At 35.4% G+C, this 26,449-nt stretch overlaps 1 protein-coding gene across 1 annotated transcript; it reads right to left on the bottom strand.

Annotated features, from left to right (window-relative positions):
* Positions 1-5,453: 5,453 nt before the first annotated feature.
* Positions 5,454-9,056, bottom strand: LOC140872602 (uncharacterized). Its single transcript, XM_073275494.1, has 5 exons — positions 8,919-9,056; positions 8,736-8,826; positions 6,676-7,374; positions 5,884-6,560; positions 5,454-5,806 (listed from the first exon to the last, which is right to left on the bottom strand). Exons 3-5 carry the CDS (start codon positions 7,312-7,314, stop codon positions 5,698-5,700), a joined length of 1,425 nt encoding a protein of 474 aa, XP_073131595.1. The 5' UTR covers positions 7,315-7,374; positions 8,736-8,826; positions 8,919-9,056; the 3' UTR covers positions 5,454-5,697.
* Between the last annotated feature and the right edge of the window lie 17,393 nt (positions 9,057-26,449).

Below are 26,449 nucleotides of genomic sequence, written 5' to 3'. Positions count from 1 at the left end.
GGATAATGTTATCCATACGATTTTACATAAAGTAGATCCTTTGAAGGGTTTAAGTAACCCAATAGAAAAACCACTATTAAAAGTAAGTTAGGGTCACAGTAAAGTGTGCCATAGGGGGTTTGTGGAGAGAATATATCCCCAAACCCTGGAAACTTCCACTCACAGTCAGATGGAAAACCCAGTTTGTCAGTCAAATACTCCACATCTTGAGGAGTCAGAAGGCTCCGCTCTATATCACCCGGAATGATATCTTGGTCCAAATCATCACCAAGTAGGATCAGGAGGGGCGCTCAGTAAAACATGCACCAGAGATCTGGGAATAGTACAAGACCCAAGTACATCAACAGACCTGCATTCACTAGGAGAACCCAAGTCACCAAAAAGTTTCAAGTCACCCAAAGAACCCGAGTCGCTTAGAAGAGAGGGAGTATCAGAATAAAAAGATCAAGTATCTGAAGCTTCATCCTCACTAAAATTAATCACAGAGTGAGAGTTGGGTCCACGACTAGCCATTGACAAAGAATATTTTTCCCGTGAGACTGAGTGTCGGAGGGTTTTCATCGGACATTCCCCCAGTGCCTCTAACCTCATTTCGTAGTACAGGTGACGACCTTAGTTTTGCTTAATTGGATACACAATGAGCACTTGATTTCCTAAAGCTATTGTTTATTCTAATTGACTGAGCATACAGAAGACCCTCTTCAGAGTAACAAGGTTTCCTGCAGTATAACTATTATATTTTAAATCAGTTTTTTTTCGGCTACTCTAAAATTGATACACTTCGATTTTATTTTTACAAAATATATACATGTTAACTATGATAGTTTCTTCAAAAAAAATTTATCAAGACGCATTAAATATTTATTGTGAGCACGTCTCACTGCAAGTACTGTTACGAGGTTGTACTCCAAATTCTGAAGAAACTTTTACAGCAACAGCAACTAGTCGAGGCGAGAGAATCTCTCTATCCGCAAGATGAAATTGCCCGTTAACAGTGCTCAACGTTGGCGGCAATCGTCTCTAAGATACAACGACAAACGATCTTGATATAGCAGCACTACAAATATCACGAACTTCAGCGAACGAAAATAAGTTTCAACTTTTCTTTGAGAAAGTGAGGGAGAGATCTTTCAGAAATCAAAAATCTCATTTATACGTTATCAGATGTTTCTGTATATATTTTCTGTGTTATAACCAACGTATATATAGTCTTATACATGAAACAATACGTTTAAAGGCATAAGGATGCAACCCATGACAGAAAAATCCCAGAAAGAGTCGTGACTTTTCAGAGCACAGAAGGTGCGCTCGGGCGGTAATATTCTACCGCTCGAGCGGCCAACTTTTAGCCAACCTTCTGTCTCGCACTTTTGGTGTCGCGCGCGAGCGGTAATATTTTACCACTCGGGCGCAAGCCACTTCGAACGATGCGCTCGAGCGATAATTTATTACCGCTCGGGCGCCCAACTTCTGCCAAGTTTATGTCCCGCATATGAGGTGATGCGCTCAAGCGATAATTATTTACCGCCCGGGCGCACTCAATAAAATAATAAAATATTATTTTAAACAAATTTTATCCAAAAGAATAACCGGATCAGAAAACCTCGCTTCGCTGCATCGAGCCGGCCGAGCGTGTGTTAGTTGCATCAATTAGCGTCTTGCTCCTTTACAAAATATCGGTGCCCTAAGGGCCCAATCCCATAGTCTAAAGTTGGACTATATAATGTGAACAATACATTGGAAATCTTTCAATGTGGGATATTGTTTTCCTCCAAATTATTCATCACAATTCAAATTTTTTGGACAAGCAATTCAAACTTTTGGTACAAGGCTTTCAAGCTCATTTATTCATTCAATAATTTCCAACAAGTACCTACGTCATATAGATAATTTTGGCTATCTTAATAGAAAAACAACAAATTTGGCCATGAAACTAAGTGAAAACTTGCCTCATTAGATAAGTTAGGGTTTTGTGGGGCAAATTTTCATACTGTATTCTACTTAACCTAAAAAAGGGCAGACAAATTCCAAAATTTGCTCCTTAAATAATCGTACAATGTTATACAAACTAACTAAATTACTTTTTGAAACTAACAAAACAAGAAAACCCTTGTTTTATGGGACAAATGGGATTTGCTGGTTATGTATGGGGCGTCGCCTTCTAACCCAATGGTAATCCATTGTAAAATATTCAGATTTGTCGGGGCCTTCCATCCATTCTCTCCATGTACCTTTTCTTATCACATTTTTCTGCTTTTCATGTCCTTTGTTTATTTGTTGACCTGCCACATGAATAAATAATAAAGGTGGAAAAATATGCATATTAATTTATAAATATAAACTATCATAAAGTAATTGAGAATATAAATTTAAGGTGACAATGTCGAAATATGTCAGCTCCATCAAATCATGGGATTTTTGTTGCTATCTATGCACTCGTACGTGTAGCTCCAATTTTTTTAATCTAAATATGTAATTATTTTCTTTTTACTTTAGAAATGAGTAAGGCTCTTCAGTTTTTCAAGGTTTTGTTTATTATTTGGGAAATTAGTTTTTTGGATTCACTAAATTGTTTGATTTTGCATTCTAAGTTTTTTATTTTTGGTTTTGGTATACTTATGTGGTTGTAGTAAACCCCTTCATTTGTTAATTGAAATAAATTAAATTTTTATTTCTTGTATTAGTAGAAAAACGAGTTACCCTCTTCATAAATTCTTATAACACCACATGATCATTGTTATTCAGTGCTCGTTATAATGTCTATTCTAAAAATCTTTCAAAACTTTTAAATTCCAGGTACATATATATAAGTTAGTTTCATAAGCTATAAATCCAATTCATGTCGAGCGAGGCATACAATTTAAATATTTTAAATCGTGCATATTTCATTTGTAGCCTAAAGATATGAACCCCTTGTGATCTTGAAATTCGCAATATATATATCCAACAACATTAATATATTAAGTGTTGCATCATTTACGATCTGAAAATTCTCAGAAGCTAGCTAGCTAGGAGAAAAAATTGATGCATGCATGCGTAATTAATTATTTACCCGATGAAGCTTTTATCAAGTACTTTTTGTGTGGCACTTCTTCTTTGTGAGTCGAACTCTTCAACTGTCAGAAATGATAGAAAAAATAAGAATATATATCAGGAAGAAAAATGAGAATAATTAAATGCATGCATATAAAGACTTTTTAATTAATGCTCAAATTTAATGTCAAGTAAAATCAATTAGATTATATTCCGACAAAATCATACGTACGGTCATTGGTTGTTCTTCCAGTATGAGTTTTCTTGGTACTGAACACCAAAACTTCAAGTGATGATCATCTAGCGCATGCATAAACATTCAATCAAAAATTATATAAATATATATATATATATATAATTAATATAGATATAGTGAAGTATTGTGCTAAATGAAGTTGATTAATTACCAGCTTGTTGAAGATGATCAGATATTCGCGGAGTTACCGCGTCAGAAGCACAGTGTGCAAGCATCAAGGAGAGAGTTACACAAAATGCAGCTGAAAATGTGGAAACATCCATGGCAAGATCTGTACGTGCTTAATTATAAAATGAAAGCGCGCAATTTATTTCACATTTTATATTTCCCTTTGAAACTTCAATTTATAGCAATGGAGAAGGAATCCAATTACACTTATTGGAGAAGAAAATAAGGGAGAAAAAGGTAGCAAATAGTCAGCAAGAAAAAACACACACAAAGCACAAAATCCACAGTCCAACAACAAGTACTACACAAAACCCCTTATAATTGTTTTTTTTTATATATATATAGTACTTTTACTTTTTAGGAACCTTCGCAAAATTAATTAATTTGTAGTGATTCCTGGACACCCTTGCATGATATAATTGGGACCACGCGTATGACGCCACAAGCTCGCATCGATCGGCATAAAACGTCGTGCAAAAATGGTTTGACATATCTCGAATAGTGGTAAAACTTGGATATTTTCAAAACAATTTCCCTTCAAATGTTAAATGTTTTTATTCGAAATAATAGGCGAATGCCACTGATCCTTGGCTCTCACTAGCGTGGATCTCTAGTTATTTGATAAGTGCACGTTTTGAGTATTGCCAAAGATATATATTATTATAAATAATATGTTATTAAAAATTTCATTAGTGCGTATTTAAATTTCCAACAAAACAATGTGCGTCTCTCATATCTGTTGGAGGAATATCGAATATGATCTTTATCCTAACCAAATGTGTTATTATCATCAACAATTGCGTTTTCTCAGATTTGCATTATTTCGACGAGTTATTTTCCAAATTCCTAAGAGACGGACAAGGAAACATATTAAAAATAAAAAATTAACATCATAGACCAAAAAAAATGCATTGGAGAACGATTATGGTGGTGAAGATAGAGATAGTACGTAAAATATTAGAAATAGTTTATCCAAGACAATTATTTATTCATAAAAGACAAGCGTAGGAATAATTAGAATGTTGTTAATACATTGGTGATTGTATGCAATGGTGATACATTTTAGTTATTATTAATTATTAATATTATAAGTGAAAATAATTTTTTTGTTCAACTAACTCTCGCTATTTTGGATATGTTTCACTAAGTTTTATCGTAGTGCATTAGCTTTCATTTTTTTTTGGATTGCACTCATATTTTACAAGAGTGTAGACGTGACAATGTTAATGATAACGTGACATTAAAAAATTGATGTTACATTGAAAAATGTTGACATAACATAAAAAATTGTTGGTTTGTTCTATTTCAAGTCAGCAATGGGACCAAATTTTTCGAATATTAGAAGTTAGAAATCAATATTTAAAAATTTAATGGACCAAAAAAAACACACAAAAAAAAAAACAAGTTAATTGACTAAATAGCTTATTTTCTCTTATTCTAATGTATGATAATGTTCTCATACTTTTTCCGCACATGCAACATGAAGCCAAGATCAATGATGAGGATCATTTTTACAAATCAATTCAATTGATTAGTAAAGAGATCCGGCCGTCCAATTGCCCTTCGGACACCAGGCCCTCAGGGCAGCATGGACAAGGTCCCATTTTGCCCCTGATCGTTCGTTCTAGAAACTAGAGCATAGAGAAGTCTAGCTAGTTGAGCATCTCCATTGTCTCCCCTCAACAATTTTTCGAGGTCTCGAGCTGATTATATGTTACATTATGGTATTTGAAAGCATGCATAAGAAGTGAAGTTTAAATCAAGGGCATGCATCAAGAAATTAAGGGTTGTAATAAAGATTTTGTGATTTATAACTAATTAAAATTTTATACAATTTATGATTCCTTGGATATCATTCCATTAAAACAACAATAGCTAGCATCTCAAATCATAACATGTCCGAATTTCATATAAGAGGCCGAAAATTCTTAAACGCCCGAAACCCAATCTGAATATGCCTACAGATCAACGATACTCTGCACATTAATTTACACGATTTTAATGGAATTTCAGCACATATACCAAAAAATGAAAGACCCTATATATACATATAGTACTACCACACATATGTAGTAAAAGAATAAACAATATATCAGACACAATGTTCGCAAACTCGGACCGATGCAGACCGAGCCTCAGAAATATGGAAAGCCATAATTACAATTACTCAAACGTTAAATGAGAAAATATAGGAGCCTGTATATGTCTTAGCAACACCTATAAATGATATACACAAGGTTTCAGAATCTACAGCAAAGAAGACCTGATCTCCAACCCTTGTGTTTCCGAAAATGTCTCCTATCGCCTTTCACCATTCTTGCCGGACTGCTATTCCATTCAGATTGTAATCTGCAAAACAAAAGAAGGAAAACTAAAGAAATCTGATGTGGGAAGGATATGATAGTGGTAAAGTGACGAAAGTTCACATTGGGAAAGCGAAAGATCTGCCACTGGTAGCGCTGCTATCAGACCGAAGGGAGAGGTTCCCGGAATGTGATATTGGCCCCGAATACGTAGCAAGATCTCCTGCAGAGAAGCTCGACTCTCCTTCATCATATTGTACTGGGCCGACAATTGAAACAGCATCCATGCTCTCGTGGTTTTTCTTGGTGACGTGCGGATCAACGGTTCGTATAGAAAGATCATTAGAGTTCACACGCTTGTGGTCGAGGGATTCTATGCTAGAAATTTCAGTTTTCAAGCCCTTGTACTTAGGTCCTTGAACCAGGATTAATTCAGAAGCATTATCGGAATTGACGTTTTTAATGTTAAGGTCTTGTCCATGGACATCTCCTGTGTTGTCCATCTTGCTAGAGCACTGAACTACACTGGTACTTCTAGTATATGATATATCGTCATCATGAATGTTGGTATTATCAAGAAAATTACTTGATTCATCCAACTCCAACTGTTGCTTAATATTTTCCATCCTCCCATTCATGATTCTTGATTCTCCTGGGGCAGGGTACTTGAAATTGAAGGTAATGCTTCCATGTTCGATCTTACTATCATACGGTATGTTGGCAGGTTGGTTCTCTCCTTTCGGATTCGCTTCTGCTGATAAGGTTGCAGGACTCTCAGAAACTTCATCTTCGGAAAAGCCCTGCATCCCAGAAAATTGCACCAACCATTTTTAAATATTTACTAGGTTCAAAATATAGTATAATTGTAGTTTATATGAAAAGGAGCATGAAGCAACAAGCAAAGTTGTCACATACTTGTTGAAGCAGTTGCAAAGGTTTATTTCCCTGATCCTCAAACGAGCTTATAAAAGATCTAAGGAAACTTCGTGTACCAAACTCTTCAACCGGAAGCTTTTTTCCTACGAAATATTCCTCTTCTGAAGCCTCGGTAAGAGTCCCGACCTTGCAACTTTCCATCAAAATTTTCTCCTTCACATTCACCACTTCATCGACACAGATGTCCTTCACAACATGGCCATTACTCTTCTCTTTGTACCAAGCTGACAACTGAGGAACTTCACATTCCAACACATTTTTATCGGTGTACGAATCCTCATCCGCCTCAAACAAGTCAGAAATAGTAATTTGCACTGAGCTAGAAAGGCGAGATTCTCTTTTTTTACTGCTCTGCAAACTTCTACCTTTTGTTTCATTCGAATCTTCGCTTCTCATAGAATCCATACTTACACTTTCATTATCATCAAATAAATCTTGCAACACATTAGTTTGGCGATGCTCGTTTTCACCATTAACCTCAAATGCTAATGGGCCATTGCCTCTTCCAGAATCATTCAACCGATGCATTTCTTTACCTCCAATGTCCAGTGGATCTGCTTCCTCACCAATAGTTCTAGAATCATAAAATGTATTTCGCCAGTTTTCCTTCGTGTTCATGTTTCCCTTAGCATGTCAAAGACACTGTCGGTTGCATTAAATGGTTCAGCAACAAGAGTTCTGCGATAAAAAAATAGCTCGTAACAAAGTTCTAAAGAACACGAAAAGAGCTCTGTAACCTAAGATGAATCCATAGCTGAAATAAATAAATTCAAGCAGCACAAGCATCAATATGGAATTAACCGTGGAATGTATGTATTGCTGGTTGCAAAATATAAACAAAACACCATTTCCGCTATACAAATCGAACAGGGACCGTCTCAAGTTATATCCATTGGAAAAGAAAGAACTAAATACAAGAAATGTTATTGACTTATATTATTCATTTGAATAATGATTATTTAGCCTTCTCAACATCCTACTTCATAATTCTACCAAACGAATTTTTTTTTGAAGATATTGTCCACCTCGTAACTACACCTAGTAAATCAAATCACAGTAGAAGTTTAAAAAATTCAAAAAAGGAAAGCTCTTGCCTAACAAAGACCTCCAAAGGAAATCATATCATTACCAGTTTAAATTCCTGATTTCATGGAGTAAATTCAAGGTAATAAAGTTAAGAGTATTGAACCGGTTTCTTGGAATTCCATTTAGAATCATAATAAACCTCGGAATTATGTCATGAAAATAAACAAATGAAGTTTCAAAATAGGTGAAGCAGAACTGCACAAATCCACAATGTAATAAAACAGGGCAACGGTTTCAAGCAAGAACTTTTAGAGAAGAGAGAAATTAAAAAAAAAAACGACATTTTATTGCCTTTCATTTTTGTGTGAACAGTAGAACAAGCTTGGAATCTTCCCTTCGTCCCAAGATGAAGAACAAGACAAGAAAAGGAAACACCTTTTCAGACATCACAACAAAACTTTAGCACCCAAAATACTCACATTTCAACCCCTTTTTTCCTTTCTCAAAAAAAAAAAAAAAAAAACCCCTTTTTTCCTCAACTCAAAAACCCCCAATGCCCACTTGATCATTTGTCCCCCCATTTATATATTATTTTCTCCAAAAGTTGAATCTCTTTGCATTGGTACCGCTTACCAGGAGCCCATGTTAGATCTAAACAAACCCATGATTTCAAATGTTTATAATTAATCTTTTAATCTAACCTTTACATGATCTCACTTACATACAGAATTCTCCCCAAAGTCTGACACATTTTCTTGTACCAAATCCCCAAAAATATAAAATACCAAAGTTCTCACAAAACCAAGAAAGAAAATTAAGACAAAAACCTAAAAAGAACAGAACAAAATCCTGGCAATTCATTCATGATAATCAGAAATGATGGTTAAAACTTAAAACACAGCTTAAATTTGAATTACCTCGACTAAATGACGAAAACCCTGTAAAGAAGAGACCCAAAAATACAATAAAAACAGAAACGGCAGTGAAAAAACAAGGAGCTTAAAATCGATTACCTTGGCATTCTCTTCAATCAACATCAAAAGGACAAAAAAGCGCAAATTTCCCCTTTGAGAATCAACAAAAGATTGCGAAAAATCCCTTCTTCTGTAACATTTCAGCAATGTGGATCAGCTTTACAAAATCGAAAAGAAACAAAGTAACCCACGAAAAAGAAAAGGAAAGATAGAAGAGTATACTTTTGCAGCTGCGACTCAGTTCTGCATCGACGTATCGTAATCATAACAAGAAATTCGTATGAATTTTGTACAGTGTTAAAAGAAATGTTAAGTTGGTAGAGAAATCTCAGCCGTATAAACGACACATCTCGCCGTTTGACTTGCCACACGTGTACACAACAACTTTTGTTACTCTGATCTTCTACTCAATCCGTCAAAAATATTATTTTTTTTATTCATATGTGAATCGATCTGTTTTGATATATAAAATGTGAGATCTTTTTAGAAGTTATATACGAACGCAATAATAATAGGCATAGAAAAGATAAGAAATCCAACAATAATTATTTTGTTAAATAAAGATTTTTATAATAACATTTCGATTCTAATATCTTATCTCACCGCTCATTCGATATCCATAAAATTTGTGTATGCTTTGGGGTTTTGACCATGTTGTTTTCTCCCTCAGGTTTCTGTCTACTCGTGCATATCTCTCGATTTAATTCCCGCATGAGCTAATGAGTCTCTGACTCATATGGGATGGGTCCCTTCGACGTCAACCTTTTTTAAATGAAATTGTGTACCTTGACACCGACAATATTTTTAAAATTTCTTTACCAAATCTCAAACTATTATTAATTGATACCGTTCAAATTCCATCAAATTAATATACAATGTATCTACGTGGGAAGTTTAGGAAACAATGACCAATGTAGCACGATTTGATCTTGAATTTTTATTTTTTATATATATAAAAATGGGAATTTCAATTATTCGATGATCATGATATATGTTGAGACTACATGTAATTTGTAAGTAGCATATACTATTGAATAATGAATAGTTGTCACTCTCATATGTAGAATTGATGACGATGTCCAAAAATTGAGTTCATGGGGAGATATATAAATCGAACCAAAAGTACTTTTCTTTTATTTTCTTTCTTCTTCTTTTTTTTTTAACATGAAGCACTTGTTTTTCATTTTTCAGTTTCTTTTTTGAAACGATAAAGAAATTGAAACTAGTTCAAGGTGAATCCAAATCCTAGATTTTTTTATTATTAAATATTATTTTTATTGCAGATAACACGTAGTAATAATACGACTCAAATATTTTAAATATATAGCAGTCAAATTAACATGTTGTATTACAATAATAATCAGTCCAAATCTACTTCGACATTAATGATACTCGATTGATTTATTATTTCCTTGTCCTCACATATATAAGGAAGGGGTCAAAATGGCTTACCATTGGTACCATGAAAACTAACCCCCTTCAACTTTAATTTGACAAATTTTTTGGATTTACAGTTTTGACTAATTAATAATTATATTAATTATTAGGATAATTAATGAAACATTGAATTAGGATCATGTATTTTGTTTACCGAAAATGGTTACTCTGGATACCTCGTATTCTTTTAATATAAAGGGTACAGATATGTAGATGTGTTGGATTTATATACATCACATTTTCGTATTTTATTTATTGTTCACTGGTTTAAAAGTATTAATATTACAAGAGGACTAAATAACTACACTTTAAATTATAGTCAATTGCAACTATATATAATTAAGTAGCTAGACACAAATGCATGGATAATGTCTTAAATTTTCGCATAAGAAAGCGTAGATAATCGAGTCCGTCGACTAATGAAATTTGTGCATTCTGAGAAATTGACTCATTCATATAAGCATAAAACTTTGACATATATGCATATATAATTTCAATGATTAAATATGAAATCATTTATAAATGTGGATAAGGTGATCCTCTTCCATTTGTTTCTCGATTTTGAGAGAGTTTTTAGTTCAAAATTTGTGTCTCATTAAATTAAATTTCATCAACATTGTTCCATTGTTTCTTTGCATCCTTCTGATACAAAATATTTGATTCAACATCTTTATTTGTATATCATCTCAAGTTTGATTGAAGTTTTACAATTATTAGAGTTAAAAAAATGAATATATTATTACCATTATCTTTCGATATATTCAGCTCGTTTGGTATCCACAAATTTTTTTTTAAGCTCTAATCTTGGCCTTTTGAAAAAGTTTAGCATAAATAAGTGCTTTTTTAAGCACCAAAAAGCCCACCCAAACACGTAATAATAAATTAAAAAAACACTTTTTTTGTTTGGCTTTTGATACCTGATGTAGCCAAAAATCACTTGTACTCAACACGTTGTTTTCGCAAAGTCCGGAGTATGAATAAATCCTTGTACGTTTCCTTGGAAAATCTTCAGTGGGTTGTTCCTACGTCACAAAAAAAAGTCAGAGGAGCCGGGAGGGTTCCCGGCGAAGGCACTCCGACGCTCAAGTCAGTTATTACTCAAGGAATAATAATCGAGAGTAGAGCGATATAGTGCTAAAAAAAGTGTGTACCTTAATAATGAGGTGACTTGAGCTATTTATAGATATTCGGAGAGTTTCACGGGCTTGAGCCTTGTATGGACTTTTTTAGAATTCAAAGTCTGCTTGATTTAAATATATATAATATTTAAATAAGCTTGGGCCTCAAAAATATTTGGAATGAACCTTCATGATTGGGCTCAGGTCCAGTTGAATTTTTAGGTGTAACCTATCATAGGCCCCCCACTCTCGGGCATGTCGCGTGTGTGGAGAGCTCCGAGAGTAGAATTTTTATCGAAGTATTGTCCGAAATTTAATTGCCGAGAACGAATATTGTTTGCCACTGCGAAAATTACGAGGATCGACCTGGATATACCATGATGGAGAAATCGTAGAAGGACTGTGATGCAATAGAATTAAAATCCCAGCAGAATAATAATTAGAGCGTAATTGATAGGAATCAAAATTCTACTAGAATATTAATTGTAGACTTCCAGTAAAACTCTATCAACTACTATCATTATAAATTCAGCACCGCAATATGGTTTCACCACAATTACTAACGCAATTCGATTTTTCTGATTTGTGATTGCAGCACGTTTCGTCACGTTCAATTGAAAATAAGCAAAGGAAAAAATCAACATGGCAGGTACCCATCAATGTGCCTTCACGTGTTGGCCTTAAAATTGACCAGACATGTGCTTATTATTTTAGTTTATTCTTTGCTGTTCTCCTCTCCCCTACCTTTATTCATTGAAACATATTATTCCCAAGTTTCTTCCTTGTTTTGTTTCGTACGCTTCGTCCCTTATATGTGAGATTATGTGCGTATGAATATGTCGAATATATGTGTGTATACGAGTAAATCCCTATCGATCTATCAATCCACCATCTCCATGGATCGTCGGCCCACTATCTGAGAGGCTTACCTCCTGAAAAAAGGAACCAACAGCAACGGCAGTAGCAGATCGAGAGAGAAGAGGCGACGCGCAACTGTTCCAGAGGGTAGGAGACGGTGATGTGATGTGAAGGAGGAGAAAAACTCACGTGGTCGATGCTCTGCAAAGAAGAAACAATACGCTGCAACTCCAGATCGGGAACAGAGGCGGTGGCTTTGGACCTGCTGAGATGCAGCTGCGATGAACAATTCCAGAAGAGGAGGAGAAGCAGCAGCGACCTATCTTAAGGAAGAACGAAACAGCAGCAACAGATCCATCCGTTGTGAGATGACGACAACGAACAGCGGGTCGAGATCTACAAAGAAGGAAGAGTGGCGGCCCGCGATTGTTTCTGGCGGTGAGATGTCGGCGAGTCAGCGCAAGGTGGCTAGATGGCGGGCGGTGATGAACTCTGTGGGCCGTGCGAAAGATAGATGGATATACGGATACCCGCATACATATATACGCATATATATTTCTTATTCTGCCATATAATTCTTACGTGATCTGTGAACAATAATTATGCATGTTTTTGTTTGAATGTATTATTCAATGTTAACATAAAATCGTGATAACCTTGTGTTTCCCATTCCGATTTCTTTTGCCAAAATATTAAAAATATTACGACTTGACTAATCGCATTGATTGGTAGCAGCATATGATATAAATATTTTGTTAATATATATATATATATATATTTGTGCCGGGTGTCCACCTCGGGGTAAGATACTGTCCTTATTAAAGGCAAATCGGAGCGATATACCTCCTTATTCGGAGTTCAGTGACCATAGTGATTCTGACGGCTGTTTTTCGCTTTTGAGTGATTTAGACGTTCCTTTGCCACGTGATCCGGAGAGTCCGACCCCCTTAAAAACTTTTAGTAGACCTGACTATTATGAGAGGAGTAGACCCGAAGGTTTATCGGAGTGGGTTGAGGAGTGTGTATTGGAAAATTCGAAAATTTCAACCTCATGCGAGAAACTTGAATTATTGACAAAACATATTATGAAAATTCCGAAAAAAGATTATTCTTGCCAATGCCCTCCTGCGGGTTATTTCACCGCTTACTTGGAGTATTTTAATTATGGACTTTCGCTTCCTCCTAATGCCATTTTAATAGAAATTATTTGTAGGCTTGGTGTGAGTTTTAGTCAGTTGACCCCGGGGGCTATCCTTGTTTTTTCGTGTTTTCTTTGTAGAATAAGCAAAATTCAATTGATTCCGACCGCGGAGCTATTTTTCTCGCTTTTCGTGGTGCGTCGTTCCATGCCCGACTCTTATATTTATTTTCAACCTCGTGTGGACTGTAAATTTTTTTTTTATCCCGTTTTTTGTCTCCAAAGAGTGCGTGGAGAACAGAATTTTTTTACGTTTGGGATTATAGTGGGGGGGTTCCCACGAGTTGGAGTCCAGGGCCTAGAAAAATCATACTTGGCAAAACTCGTCGCACTTTGCAGCTTGACTGTCGATCCTTAGGTCTTTTTGACGAAATAGTCGATCCTAGGAGTTTGGTTCCTACTGGTAATGCTTTGTCCAAGTTGAATTTTGATAACTGTATTTTGCGTCTTCTTGGGATTCTTCTACTCGTGTTAATTTAAAATTTATTAAATTTATTTACTAATCATTGTCTCTTTTCTCTTTGTGTTTGTTTGTAGGTAACAAAATAAGTTTGGCGGAGGTTCGCGCTTGCATAGAGAAAAATGAGAAGACTCCACAAAAGATGTCGAGAAAAGAGTCACCAATGGATCGAGGTAATCACAATTCCCAAGGGATTCCAAGGAGGAGGAATTCTCCCGGGCCATCCGACCGTGTCAATCGTTCTGGTCCTCCATCTAAAAATACTGACACTCGTGACCGAAGAAATGGTGGTAGAAGAAATGATGCTGACCGTGATACCCGTATTAGAGAGAATGATAATGGTAGAATAAATCCAAAAAAAAGACGTGATGATGAACGAACAGTTCCTCCCAACACTCGTGAGGGTCGCCACTTGTTCTTGGAGGGTGTGAATCATAAAAATAATGCTGGCTCTTTTTGGGATTTGAAGGATCTAGAGATTGGTTAGAGAACCGGAGCTAATCTCATTGGAGATCATGACAGGTTGCATCTACTGCCTCAGCCTACCGAAGTATTAACTCGGTCTCTTGCCTCGTCTGCCTTCCAGGTATATTATTATATGTTTGTTACTTGTTATGATTTTTATGTAGTAAACAATACTCTTTATCTATGGGTGTTTGCAGATTTTATCGCTTGCCCAAACTTTTTAATTTCGAGAAGAGAGGTCTCGAAATTCCGGGAAAAAATTTGATGACGAGCTGGCGTCATTAAAGGGTGAGTGCAAAAGAATCGGCGAGGAAGGTGCTAAGGCCCGAGATGATTTTCTCAAGTCGCAAAAGGAGCTTGAAGAGAAATCCAAAAAGTATGATGCAATGTGCAAGGATATGGAGCTACTTAGGGGAAAATATTCCCATGAATCGGAGACCGGTGAGACTTTTCTCAATTCGTCAATAGGCAAGAATCTCTTGCGAAGTACCGAAGAAAAAACAATTGAAGGCTATCGAGCATCCACAACTTTTAGAGATGAAGTGATTCAGCGGGTGATTGTTATTCATGATGAAGTTGTCGTGGATTGTCGCAAAGAACTACGGGATACTCAACTAGTTTCGGAGGAAATTATTATGATGATTCACCCTAAAATTCCGGAGCCTAGAACTGCAAGAGTTGAGGATGACTCGGATCCTCCCTTAGGAAATTTATTGGGAGGTCTGGGTAACGAGGAGATGATCGAAGCTTTGCGTTCGAACTTCTAGCTTGAATAACGACGACGGGTGCATGTCGAATCTACATGGATAGTACTCTTAGGAGCCGTGGAGCAGTTTAGTTTATTATTTTTTTGCCACTTTTGGGCAATATTTTTTATTTGTAATAAAGACTTTGAAGTCTTATATTTTGTTTGCTCTTTTTGAGTGCGTAAGCAGTTGGTGGAGGAGCAAAGGAAAAACAATTATTTCCCCCTTTTTTTTATATATATTCAATTTTGTCAGTTATCATATCTCTTTGTTTTCTGAAGTTGCTATTGCATACTTGTTTGATGAATAAAATACTAACGCTTTAATATTGGAGTACTTGGGAGGGGATCAGTCTTCCAAGATTTTGTCTCATGGGGAAGATCTAAACCCACTTAGTACGTGGTGAGGTATCTCGGGACTTATAATATTATTATGTTGTCCTGACCTCTTACAGCGTCATAAGTTCAAATGTCCCATGGGGCTGGCCAAGCCTTTTATTATTGGGAATTTTTTTTTATGATTGCTAGGGTCTATGACGTTTACATCGTAAGTAAGCGTTGGTATAGGAGAGGAGATATGATAAGCTTTCAAAAAAGTAATCTGCTTGTATAACAAAATAATCAAATTAGTTGAAAAATGTATCACAAACTTGTAATATGAAAACATAAGGAAAATATGCTAATAGCAAAAAAGGTAAATTTAGCCTATTATTGGCGAGAGTTGCAGTTTATGCATAAAACTTCTTCAGGTTGGCCACGTTCCAAGGTCTGGGAAGTATTCTTCCATCTGAATGTTGGATGCGATATGTTCCCATCTTCACAATCTCAATTACTTTGTACGGGCCTTCCCATTTTGGGTCTAATTTACCCACAGACTTCATGATGTCGGATTTTCTCAAGACCAGGTCTCCTACTTGGAAAGATCTTGGTTTGACTCTGTCATTGTATGCTTTAGTCATACAAGCTCGATATCTCTCGGCTCGTGTCGAAGCTTCATCTCTCAGTTCATCCACCAAGTCCAATGAAATTCGGAGGGCTTGGTCATTCCCAGATGAAGTGTACTATTTCACTCGCCATGATTGCTCTCCGATTTCGGCAGGAGCCACAGCTTCCGCTCCGTAGGCCAGGTTGAAAGGAGATTCTCCAGTTGAAGAGCGTGGAGTGGTTCGATATGCCCATAGAACACTTGGCAACTCATCCACCCATTTTCCTTTGGCATTGCCTAGGCGTGTTTTGAGGTGCTGTAGAATGGTCCGGTTGGTGACCTCGGTTTGCCCATTTGCTTGAGGATTCCCTACAGAAGTGAAGAACTGCCTGATAGAGAGTCCTTTGCACCAGTCTTTTATCTTCTCTCCAGAGAATTGAGTTCCATTGTCTGAAACCAAGGTTTGAGGAATGCCAAATCTGCATATTATATTCTTCCATAAGAAATTGATTACATCTCTCTTGGATATTTTGGCCAATGGTTCAGCTTCGACCCATTTGGTGAAATAATCCACAGCTACTATCAGAAATTTTCTTTGTCCGGTAGCAGGAGGAAAAGGACCTACCAAATCCATTCCCCATTGAGCGAAAGGTAGAGGACTTTCCAGGGGCTGTAAGATTGTAGCCGGTTGGTGATGGAAGTTAGCATGCTCTTGACATGCGTGACAATGTTTTGCTAACTCAATAGCGTCTTGCTTCATCGTTGGCCAAAAGTACCCTTGGCGCAATGCTTTCCCCGCGAGAGCTCTGCCAGCTAAGTGATTTCCACATATTCCTTCATGAATTTCACAGAGCACATAGTTTCCCTTAGCTGGCGTTAGACACTTTAGGTAAGGTGAAGAGAAACCTCTTTTGTACAGTTCTCCGTCAATGATCGTGAACCGAGCAACTCTCACTCTAAGTTTTCGAGCTTCGACTTGGTTAGCAGGTAGTTTCTCTTGCTTCAAATAGTCGATTATTTCATCTTTCCAACTAGGCTCTTTGCTGTCAGCACAGAAGATTGTAACATCACTTCCATCAGTTTTTTCCTTGCCATAAGTTAGGAATGTAATTTTCCTATTATCAATGTTGGCCAAGGAGCTTGCTAACTTGGCAAGGCGGTCTGCTGACTCATTTTCCCCTCTAGGTATCTGCTTTATATCATAGCTGTCCAAACGCGAGAGAAGCTCGTTCACTTGAGTGAGGTATTCAAACATTTTATCTTCCTTCGCTTCATAATTTTCATTAACCTGACTGACGATAAGTTGGGAGTCACTGTGTATCGTCAGTTTTTTTGCTCCGACCGACAGGGCCAATTTAATTCCCATGATGAAAGCTTCATATTCTGCCTCATTATTCGTTGCAGGGAATAGAAATTTGACGGCATATTGAAATTTATCTCCCTGTGGGCTCTCCACAACTATACCTGCACCGCTTCCTGTAGAGGTTGATTACCCATCGACATAAACCATCCATGTTTGGGTGGAGCTTTCTTCTTGAGTTACTGTCATTTCTACTAGAAAATCAGCCAGAATTTGTGCTTTTAATCGCTGGACGCGGACGATATTCAATTCCATATTGGCTCAGTTCAACAGTACACTTAACCATTCTTCCTGATGCTTCAGGACTCGAGATAATTTGTTTGAGAGGATGATTGGTGAGTACAATTATTGGATGAGAGTGAAAGTAAGGACGTAATTTTCTCGCTGCAATTACCAAAGCCAGTGCCAGTTTCTCGATCTTTGTATATCTTAATTCTGCTCCGTGTAAAGTTCGAATGATATAATAAACTGGTTTGTGCTCACGTCCTACTTTAGAGACCAATACTGCACTTACCGCCTCCGCAGATATTGCCAGATAAATTAACAGGGTGTCACCTTTGTTTGGTTTTACCAACAACGGCGGAGAGGTCAGATGCACTTTCAACTCGTCAAATGCTTGCTGACACTCTTCTGTCCATTGAAAACCTTTCCCACTCCTCAACATTTTGAAAAATGGTAAACCCTTTTCTGCGGATCTTGAGATAAATCGGTTGAGGGCGGCCAAACGTCCTGTCAACTCTTGGATGCCTTTTACACTCTTCGGAGGATTCATGTTTAAAATTGCTTTGATTTTTTCAGGGTTGGCCTCTATTCCTCGTTCTGACACCATATAACCGAGAAATTTGCCTCCTCGTACACCAAAAGTGCATTTATCCGGATTAAGTTTCATCCTGTATTTTATGAGTATACTGAAACATTCCTCAAGATCTTCCAAATGATTAGATGCTTGAATACTTTTGACGAGCATGTCATCTATATAAACTTCCATGTTACGCCCGATCAAGTGTTCGAACATGGTATTTACCAGACGCTGATAGGTAGCTCCAGCATTTTTCAACCCAAACGGCATTACATCATAACAATAAATTCCTCGATCAGTGATGAAACTTGCTTTTTCCTGGTCTTCTGGCGCTAGGCCGATCTGATTGTATCCTTGATATGCATCAAGAAAAGTGAGCAGCTCGCATCCTGCTGTCGAATCGACTAACAAGTCAATTCGAGGGAGTGGAAACGGATCTTTGGGGCATGCTTTGTTGAGATCAGTGAAATCTATACACAAACGCCACTTTCCTCCAGGTTTCGGTACTAAAACCACATTTGCAAGCCAATCTGGGTATGAAACTGGCCTGATGTACTTTGCCGCTAAGAGTTTCTCCACTTCCGCGGCTATATGCCGATTTTTCTCTGGACCAAATGCTCTTTTCTTTTGCTTCACCGGTCTCATTTTCGGATCAACACAGAGGTGATGAAGCGCATATTCATGAGGTATTCCTGGCAGATGCTCATCACCCCAAGCAAACACGTCCAAATTGCGACCAAGAAAATTTTTCAACTTCTCTTCCAGCTCAGGAGGTAATTCGGTCCCGATCTTTAGGGTTTTCTTGGGATCAGTTGGAATGATTGCCACATGTTTCAGAGTTTCGGTTGCTGTTATTCTATCTTTGCTCTGGGCTTCTTCATCCACCAAATGTATTCCGTTTTCACGTAAAATTTTTCCAGGTTTCGGTGCTCTTTCCTCACTAGAAACTTGTCTTTTACGATTTCCTGATGAACCCCGCAATGTCACCGCATGACATTCTCTGGCTAGACGATGGTCACCAATGGCTTCTCCTACTCCTCCTGGAGTCAGAAACTTTAGCTTCATGTGATATGTCGATCCGATGTCTTGGAATATATTGAGACTTGGTCGTCCCAATATCACATTGTATGCAGATGAAGCCTTTACTACAAGGAATTTCATCATTTTAGTAGACCTTTTGGGGTAAGAACCCAAGGAAAGAGAATGCGTTACTTCTCCCAAAGTTTCAACTATTTCTCCAGAAAATCCAACTAGTGGAGTGTTGACTGGAGCTAACTGTGCATTACTAATACCCAACTTCACGAATGCATCATGAAAAATTATGTCGGCTGAACTTCCTGAATCCACTAGAATTTTCTTTACCCAAAAATTGGAGATTGTGGCTGAGATAATTAAAGCATCATTATGGGTGCCCCGAGGGTTCTCCAGATCTTTGTCACTGAATGATAATCCCTCTTGGATGGTTCCAATTTCATATATCGACAAGGATGTGGGGCTAGATAAATTGTTGGTTCCTTTTGCTGCCCGCAGAAGAGCTTTTCTTGCATTGTTCGAGCCGCCACAAGCAGGCCCCCCAGTGATTACGGCGATTACCCCTCCTGAGGGCAAATTTTCATCAGCTCGTTCATGTTGTTTCCCAGTTTCATCATGTCGCTTTTGATAGTCACGTTTTGGTTATTCGTCCCGACGCCTGTCATCTCTCTTCTCACCGCGGGACTTGTCCACAAAATTTCCCAAATGCCCACGTTTTATGAGTTTTTCAATTTCTGCTCGCAAACTGAAGCAATCTTCTGTAGTATGACCTTTATCTTTATGAAAATGGCAGTACTTGTCCGAACGCTGGCGCTTTGGGTTATTTTGCATTGGGCGAGGGGGACGCAACAACCCTTGTTTTTCAGCCACTACTAGTATATTGGTCAGACGTGCATTGAGGGGTGTAATTTGGAGGCGGGGGCTGTGTGTTGTTCGTTTCTCGTCTCGCTTTCTAATATCTGATTTATCTTCTTCTCTCTTTCTTTTATTCAAGTAGTGTGGCTCTACAGATTCTTCAACCCGTATGTATTTCTCAGCTCTTTCCAATAATTCCTCTAAGTTTTTGGGCGGCCTTCCCGCTATTGATTCTTTGAACTTCCGATGGCGCAAGTTTTGTTGCATTATTCCAGCTAACAAATCATGGTTCACGTGTAAGACTTCGTGCACCGCATGAGTAAATCGCCGAACATAGTCCCTCAAACATTCTCCTTCTTTTGAATGACTGTGAACAAATATGCTGTTGTTTTTGGATATTTTTTGTTAATTGAGAATTGCTTGATGAAGCAGTCAGTAAGTTGCTCCAAACTGGCAATAGATCCAGAGGATAACTTGTTGAACCATGTGAGTGCTCTTCCTGATAATGTTATTCGGAAAATTTTACAGTATGCAGCATCTGTGATATCATACAAATCCGCTTTCGCGTAGAATTTGTCAATATGGTCTTGGGGGTCATTCGTTCCATCGAACTCAGGTAAGCTGGGGATTTTGACTCCCTTTGGTAATGCTTCAGATAATATGTCATCAGTGAAGGGGCTTCGACGTGACGGCAAAATTGCGGACATATTCTCTCCAGTTACATGTGTGCGAGATCCATCCTTCCGAGCTGGATTAGTGATCTTGTTTTCGCCAGAAATGTCATGAACTGTGTGAACACTTGCTTCACCGTCTTTTTGAGTAGTATTTTTCTTGGTCCCCCCTTGATCTTTATCATTCACTTTAGACTTATCTTTATTTGGGTCTCCGTTATTAGGGTCAAGAGATGACGAGCCTTCAGTCTGAGCCTTTTTCTTGCTTCTTTTGCGCTTGCGGGTTTCTAGGTACTGAGCAACTGCATCTTTTGCTGCGAGTGCTGCTGTGTTTTTCATTAGCGCAGTCAAGTCTTCACGGGTGAGAGTAATACTCGGCGGTGCGTTTCCATTGTTAATATTTCCTTGAGACATTTTTGAAGTAATATGTGTTCTCAATGACGTAGTGAACGGTTTCCCACAGACGGCGCCAAGCTGATGTAACCAAAAATCACTTGTACTCAACACGTTGCTTCCGCAAAGTCCGGAGTATGAATAAATCCTTGTACGTTCCCTTGGAAGATCTTCAGTGGGTTGTTCCTACGTCACAAAACAAAGTCAGAGGAGCCGGAAGGGTTCCCGGCGAAGGCACTCCGACGCTCAAGTCAGTTATTACTCAAGGAATAATAATCGAGAGTAGAGCGATATAGTGCTAAAGAAAGTGTGTACCTTAATAATGAGGCGACTTGATCTATTTATAGATATTCGGAGAGTTTCACGGGCTTGAGCCTTGTATGGGCTTTTTTAGAATTCAAAGTCTGCTTGATTTAAATATATATAATATTTAAATAAGTTTGGGCCTCAAAAATATTTGGAGTGGACCTTCATGATTGGGCTCAGGCCCAGTTGAATTTTTAGATGTAACCTATCAATACCAAACAGTCTCATCATCTAAGTTTTCATCTCAAGAGCTAAAAACATCTCCAGCTGATGCTCTATGTTGGAGATATATATAAGCCAATTTAAAGCAAAATTTTCCTCCAACTTAGCTCTATTCTTTGCCTCATATTTGTGTAAACTTATAAAGCTGCACCAAATTTGATGTAATATTGTAGTTGCGCAATCCAATTATTATTATTATTTTTATTATTTACATTTTCAATTAAAAGTATTCTGTTTATTGTTTATTATTTCATAAATAATAATAAAACTGAATAACTTATTTATTTTCAAAATAATCACATAGATATTTTTATAAAATTAAAATAATAATCTTATCATAAAAAATTTATAAAAAGACAGGTGTTAGATAATTATATTTATTATAATTAATAACAAACATATTAATTTTTTTTTTATTTTAGTTGCTATTCTATTGATTTCATTCACTCTTGTGATGTGAGTTTGACAAGGCAACATGTTGAATAAGTGAACGGTACTAGTCGGTAGTAGGTAATGCCGTAATGGAAATGTCTCAAATTGTGGGATAGAAGGTAACATCACATAAAATTGTATATTTTACCCGATGCCTATTCAATTCTTAATAAGCATTTAATATAAATTGATGGAACAACTTATTCATTTATTGATTAATATTTAATTTATTTTTTTAAGGAACCAACATTATTATTTTTTGAGTTGACGGAATTGGTTTGTTTTGTAATTTGGTTTTGAATCCAAAACATCATCCTAAATTTGAGATTTTAGTGTGGGATGAATATAAACACCATAGATTAATTGATTTATTTTCAAAGGAAGGGCCGAAAGTATGGGAATTTATGAACGACGTGGGCATCATCATCTATGTAGGTAGGTCATAGGTGGGCTTGAGCATGGTTTATATAACTTTATCCTCCAATTGTACATGGACAAATTGTTTTAATATATTCTTCTAGTGTTAATCAACTTATTATTATTTCTTATTTTGTTATATTATCCTTAGGACTTCAAATTGAAATATCTAGGTATATATTTACGCATATATTTTTTGAGATTAAGCATCATTTCGGGAAAACTTATTTTTATTTTAAGAGTACGTTTGATTACATAAGTTAATTAATTTTTTTTTTTAAAAATAATCGATTTTGTCAAAAAATGAAGTGTGGTTTGAAAATTTATTTTAAAAACGCACTTTAAAAATGCTTTTTTAAAAGCTAGAATTTCTATATTTTTGGCTTCTGCTTCTGCTTCTATTTAAAAATTTAAATAAAAGCACTTTTCGACATTTATCAAAACGTCAAAATTGCTTCTGTTTTTTTTAGTAAAAGAATTTTAAAAAGCTGAGCTTATTTAAGTGTTTTTTTATTTACAACTTCTGTATCCAAACTGATCTTAAGTGACAAAGTGACGTGTAGTTTTATTATTCGGTCAAAGAATATCCGAAAACATTTAAATATAATCAACATTAGGTTTTTTAAGAAATATTTGTTGAAAATATAATCTCTAAAGCTGAATGTTGGAAAATGATGACATATCTAGTCCAGCATTTTTTAAGACGCATGTCAGCAACACTTCATACGTGAGCACATTAGGTCAACGACATGTCGATGCTACATTGGTTCCATGTAGGACATTTAAAATATGAAATTTTTTTTAAAAATCATACATGAATATTAATTATAAATGACATACATATTTAAAAATCCATTAACAATAAAGAAATCATTATAAATAATATAAAATTTTCCAACCCAAACCCAATCAACTTGATTTTATTTTTTATTTTTATTTTTAACAAAATAATTAAATAAAAAATAAAAAAACACAATGATAATAGTAATATTTTAATTTAAACACATAATAACAAAATTATTCATATATAATTTAAATTTAAAAGTATAATTGTAAAAAATTTAAAGTATATTTACTATAAAAAATAATTTTTTTTAAAAAATCAAAATTTTACAAATATTAAATAATTAAAATATATTATATGAATATATAATAACTTTTTTCATACCTACTATTTATGAAATGTAATCAATATTTCTTATAAATTATATATAAAATTAGTAATTTAAAATAATTCGGGTCATCTCGGTCAAGAGTTGACAAACCCAATCCAAACCCGATTATTGTTTTCGGGTAAGCTTTCGAGTCCAATCTGATTTGACCAGAACCCGAAAACTTCAACCCTTATAACCCGATATTTTTTGGGTGGAATCATGTTGGACTGTTAAATTTGAGTTCATTTTGAAACCCCTAATTCCATATAACAAATCATGCAATACTTGAGGAGATTTTTTTAAACCAAGAAGTTGTATCTTTCCTCCTTATATTATTATTATTATTTAGGTATCTTTTCTTGCATACAACAAAGAGAGTACTTAAGATTTATAACTTTGACATAACCTCACTTCATATCATAACATCACACCATAAAAATCATATTTTAACGTTGTATCACTTATATCTCAATAATCTACAAATGAAAAAAATACATTGAGAATATAAATTTAGAAATTAATAAAATTTTTGACAAAAAAGGTTAAAACTGATAAATATATTTAAACAAACAATACATACATAATTGAAATAATATTATCAAAATCAAATATAATATGGAATTGAAATTGATTATATGGTTAATTTTACAAAAAATAAAAATATAATATTCTAAAATTTTACACATTTTATTCAATAATTTATTATAATTCTTAGCATAAATTTAGAATTATAAAAAATATCAAAATATACATAAATAAAACATTTATGGAGAATAAATTGGAGAATGAACGACTGACTTTGTTAAGACGTTATTACGCGGTATTACACATATATCTAAATATGTTAAACTGTAAGACATCGTTCTGTTCACCATATTACTAATATATGTATAACTCATCTCATCTCATCTCACGTTCTTCTCATCATATTATTCATCTATATATTAACTATTTATTTTACATCAATCAAATCATTAATTATTTATCTCACATCAATCAAATCATTGGATTCAAATTACTATATTACTCTTTATAAATAATATAAATTTTATTTTATTTATTATTAAAAGGACAAAATAGTCATTTAACATTTTTATATAAAATTTAATCAATCAAATCAAATAAACCATAATCTATCAATCAAATCCAATACTATTTTAACTATCATTTCTTATTTATTTTTATTGCATTATATTACTTATCTATATATTACTTATACCATAGCTCAAACCAAACGGTAATAAAATAAAATGATAGAAACTATGCAGACTTTAAATGGGGTTTTTATTTTCAAGAAGGGTTTTTAAATTCAATTTTTTTAATTTGACATTTTCAAAAGACAAAAAAAATTGATGGTAAATGACTGAATGTCAGTTAAGTTATTATGCGGTACTACATGCACGTATAAATATGTTCAAATGTAATAAAATAAAATGATAGAAGCTATGCAGACTTTAAAGTTTAAATGTGATTTTTATTTTCAAGAAGTGTTTTCAAATTCAATTTTGGGATTTGATATTTTGAAAAAGAATTCGGAAAGACATACCTAATTTACCGTCACAATCCAATTTGGAATATTATTAAATATAGGAATAATTATCATTAATGTTTTAGTAAATAAATTAAGGATTTTCAAATTTCAAAATTTTACATTTTGAACATAAATTTGAAAAACCATGCATGCCTAAAATGCCATCAATCTGAAATAAAAAAATTGGACAATTATTAAATACAACATTAACCATTATTATTTTTATTTGTGGTAAGTACATTTTGACGGGAACATACCAAAAATAACATACAAATCTACTTATATATATAATCATAGGAAAAATTGCTTTTTTGGTCCTTTATGTTTATTACTTCGCGATTAAGTTCTTTATATTTTCATATTTTAGTTTTAGTCCGCTATCTTTATTTTTTTGGCAATTTTAGTCTTTTTTCCGACGTGGCACCAATTCAATGCTCATGTGGAGCTGACGTGTACAGTATCACGTAAGCATTTTTTAATAAAAAGGACCGAAATTGCCAAAAATCAAAACACACAGGACTAAAACTGAAATGTGAAAACATAGAGGACCAAAATAGCAAATTGACAAACATACAAGACCAAATTTGCAATTTTTCCATAATAATAATATTTGAAAATATATAGTACTAGTTTTGATGAATTTTTAGGATATATGATGGTATTGTAGGCTTGTAAATAATGAAATCGAACCAATCCAAAATTATACCGAATTGGACGCGTTCCATATGTATCAAATTATTTTGTAGTTCAATCCAAAATAGTAGAGCCATCAATTTGGGTTAGGCCCGCCTGATCGGCCCGCCCCGCCACATGATTTAAGTGGGTTGGGTTGAAATTTTTTCAGCCCAACTAAAGGTGAGCCTAGATGGGCTAACCCGCCTAGGCCCCCGACCCGCGCGGGTTGGCCCGCTGCGGGCTTGCAGAATTATTATTTTATTTTAATTTTTATTGTGATATATGTATTTTTTTTATGAAAGTTGTGATTTTTTTTTTGTATTAGCTACTTTATATAAAATTTACACGTATGAAATCAATATTAATTTAAATTTTTATTAATATTTTTTATTAATATTTATTTATGAAATGAAATTTATAATTAATTATAATGATTTTTATTTATTTTTATTTGTAGTGAGCCAACCCGCGGGTCGGCCCGACTAACCCGCAATCCACCTTAGGTTGGGTTGGGTTAAGGATTTCCAGCTCGTTGAGATGGTGGGCCGGTCCGCACTCAACCCGTCAAAAGGTGAGTTTTTGATGGGCCGGCTCGCCCCGCCATGGGCTGGCCCGTCTGACAGCTCTACAATAGGATTTGCTCACGATAATTATCGAATAAAAATATTTCTTTATTTTAATGTTTTTAAGTGGATTAAAA

This window comes from Henckelia pumila, unplaced genomic scaffold, assembly GCF_033568475.1.
Source record: "Henckelia pumila isolate YLH828 unplaced genomic scaffold, ASM3356847v2 CTG_466, whole genome shotgun sequence".
Classification (NCBI taxonomy): Eukaryota; Viridiplantae; Streptophyta; class Magnoliopsida; order Lamiales; family Gesneriaceae; genus Henckelia; species Henckelia pumila.
The sequence above is the reverse complement of the archived record's forward strand: the minus strand, read 5'-3'. Positions and strand labels throughout refer to the sequence as shown.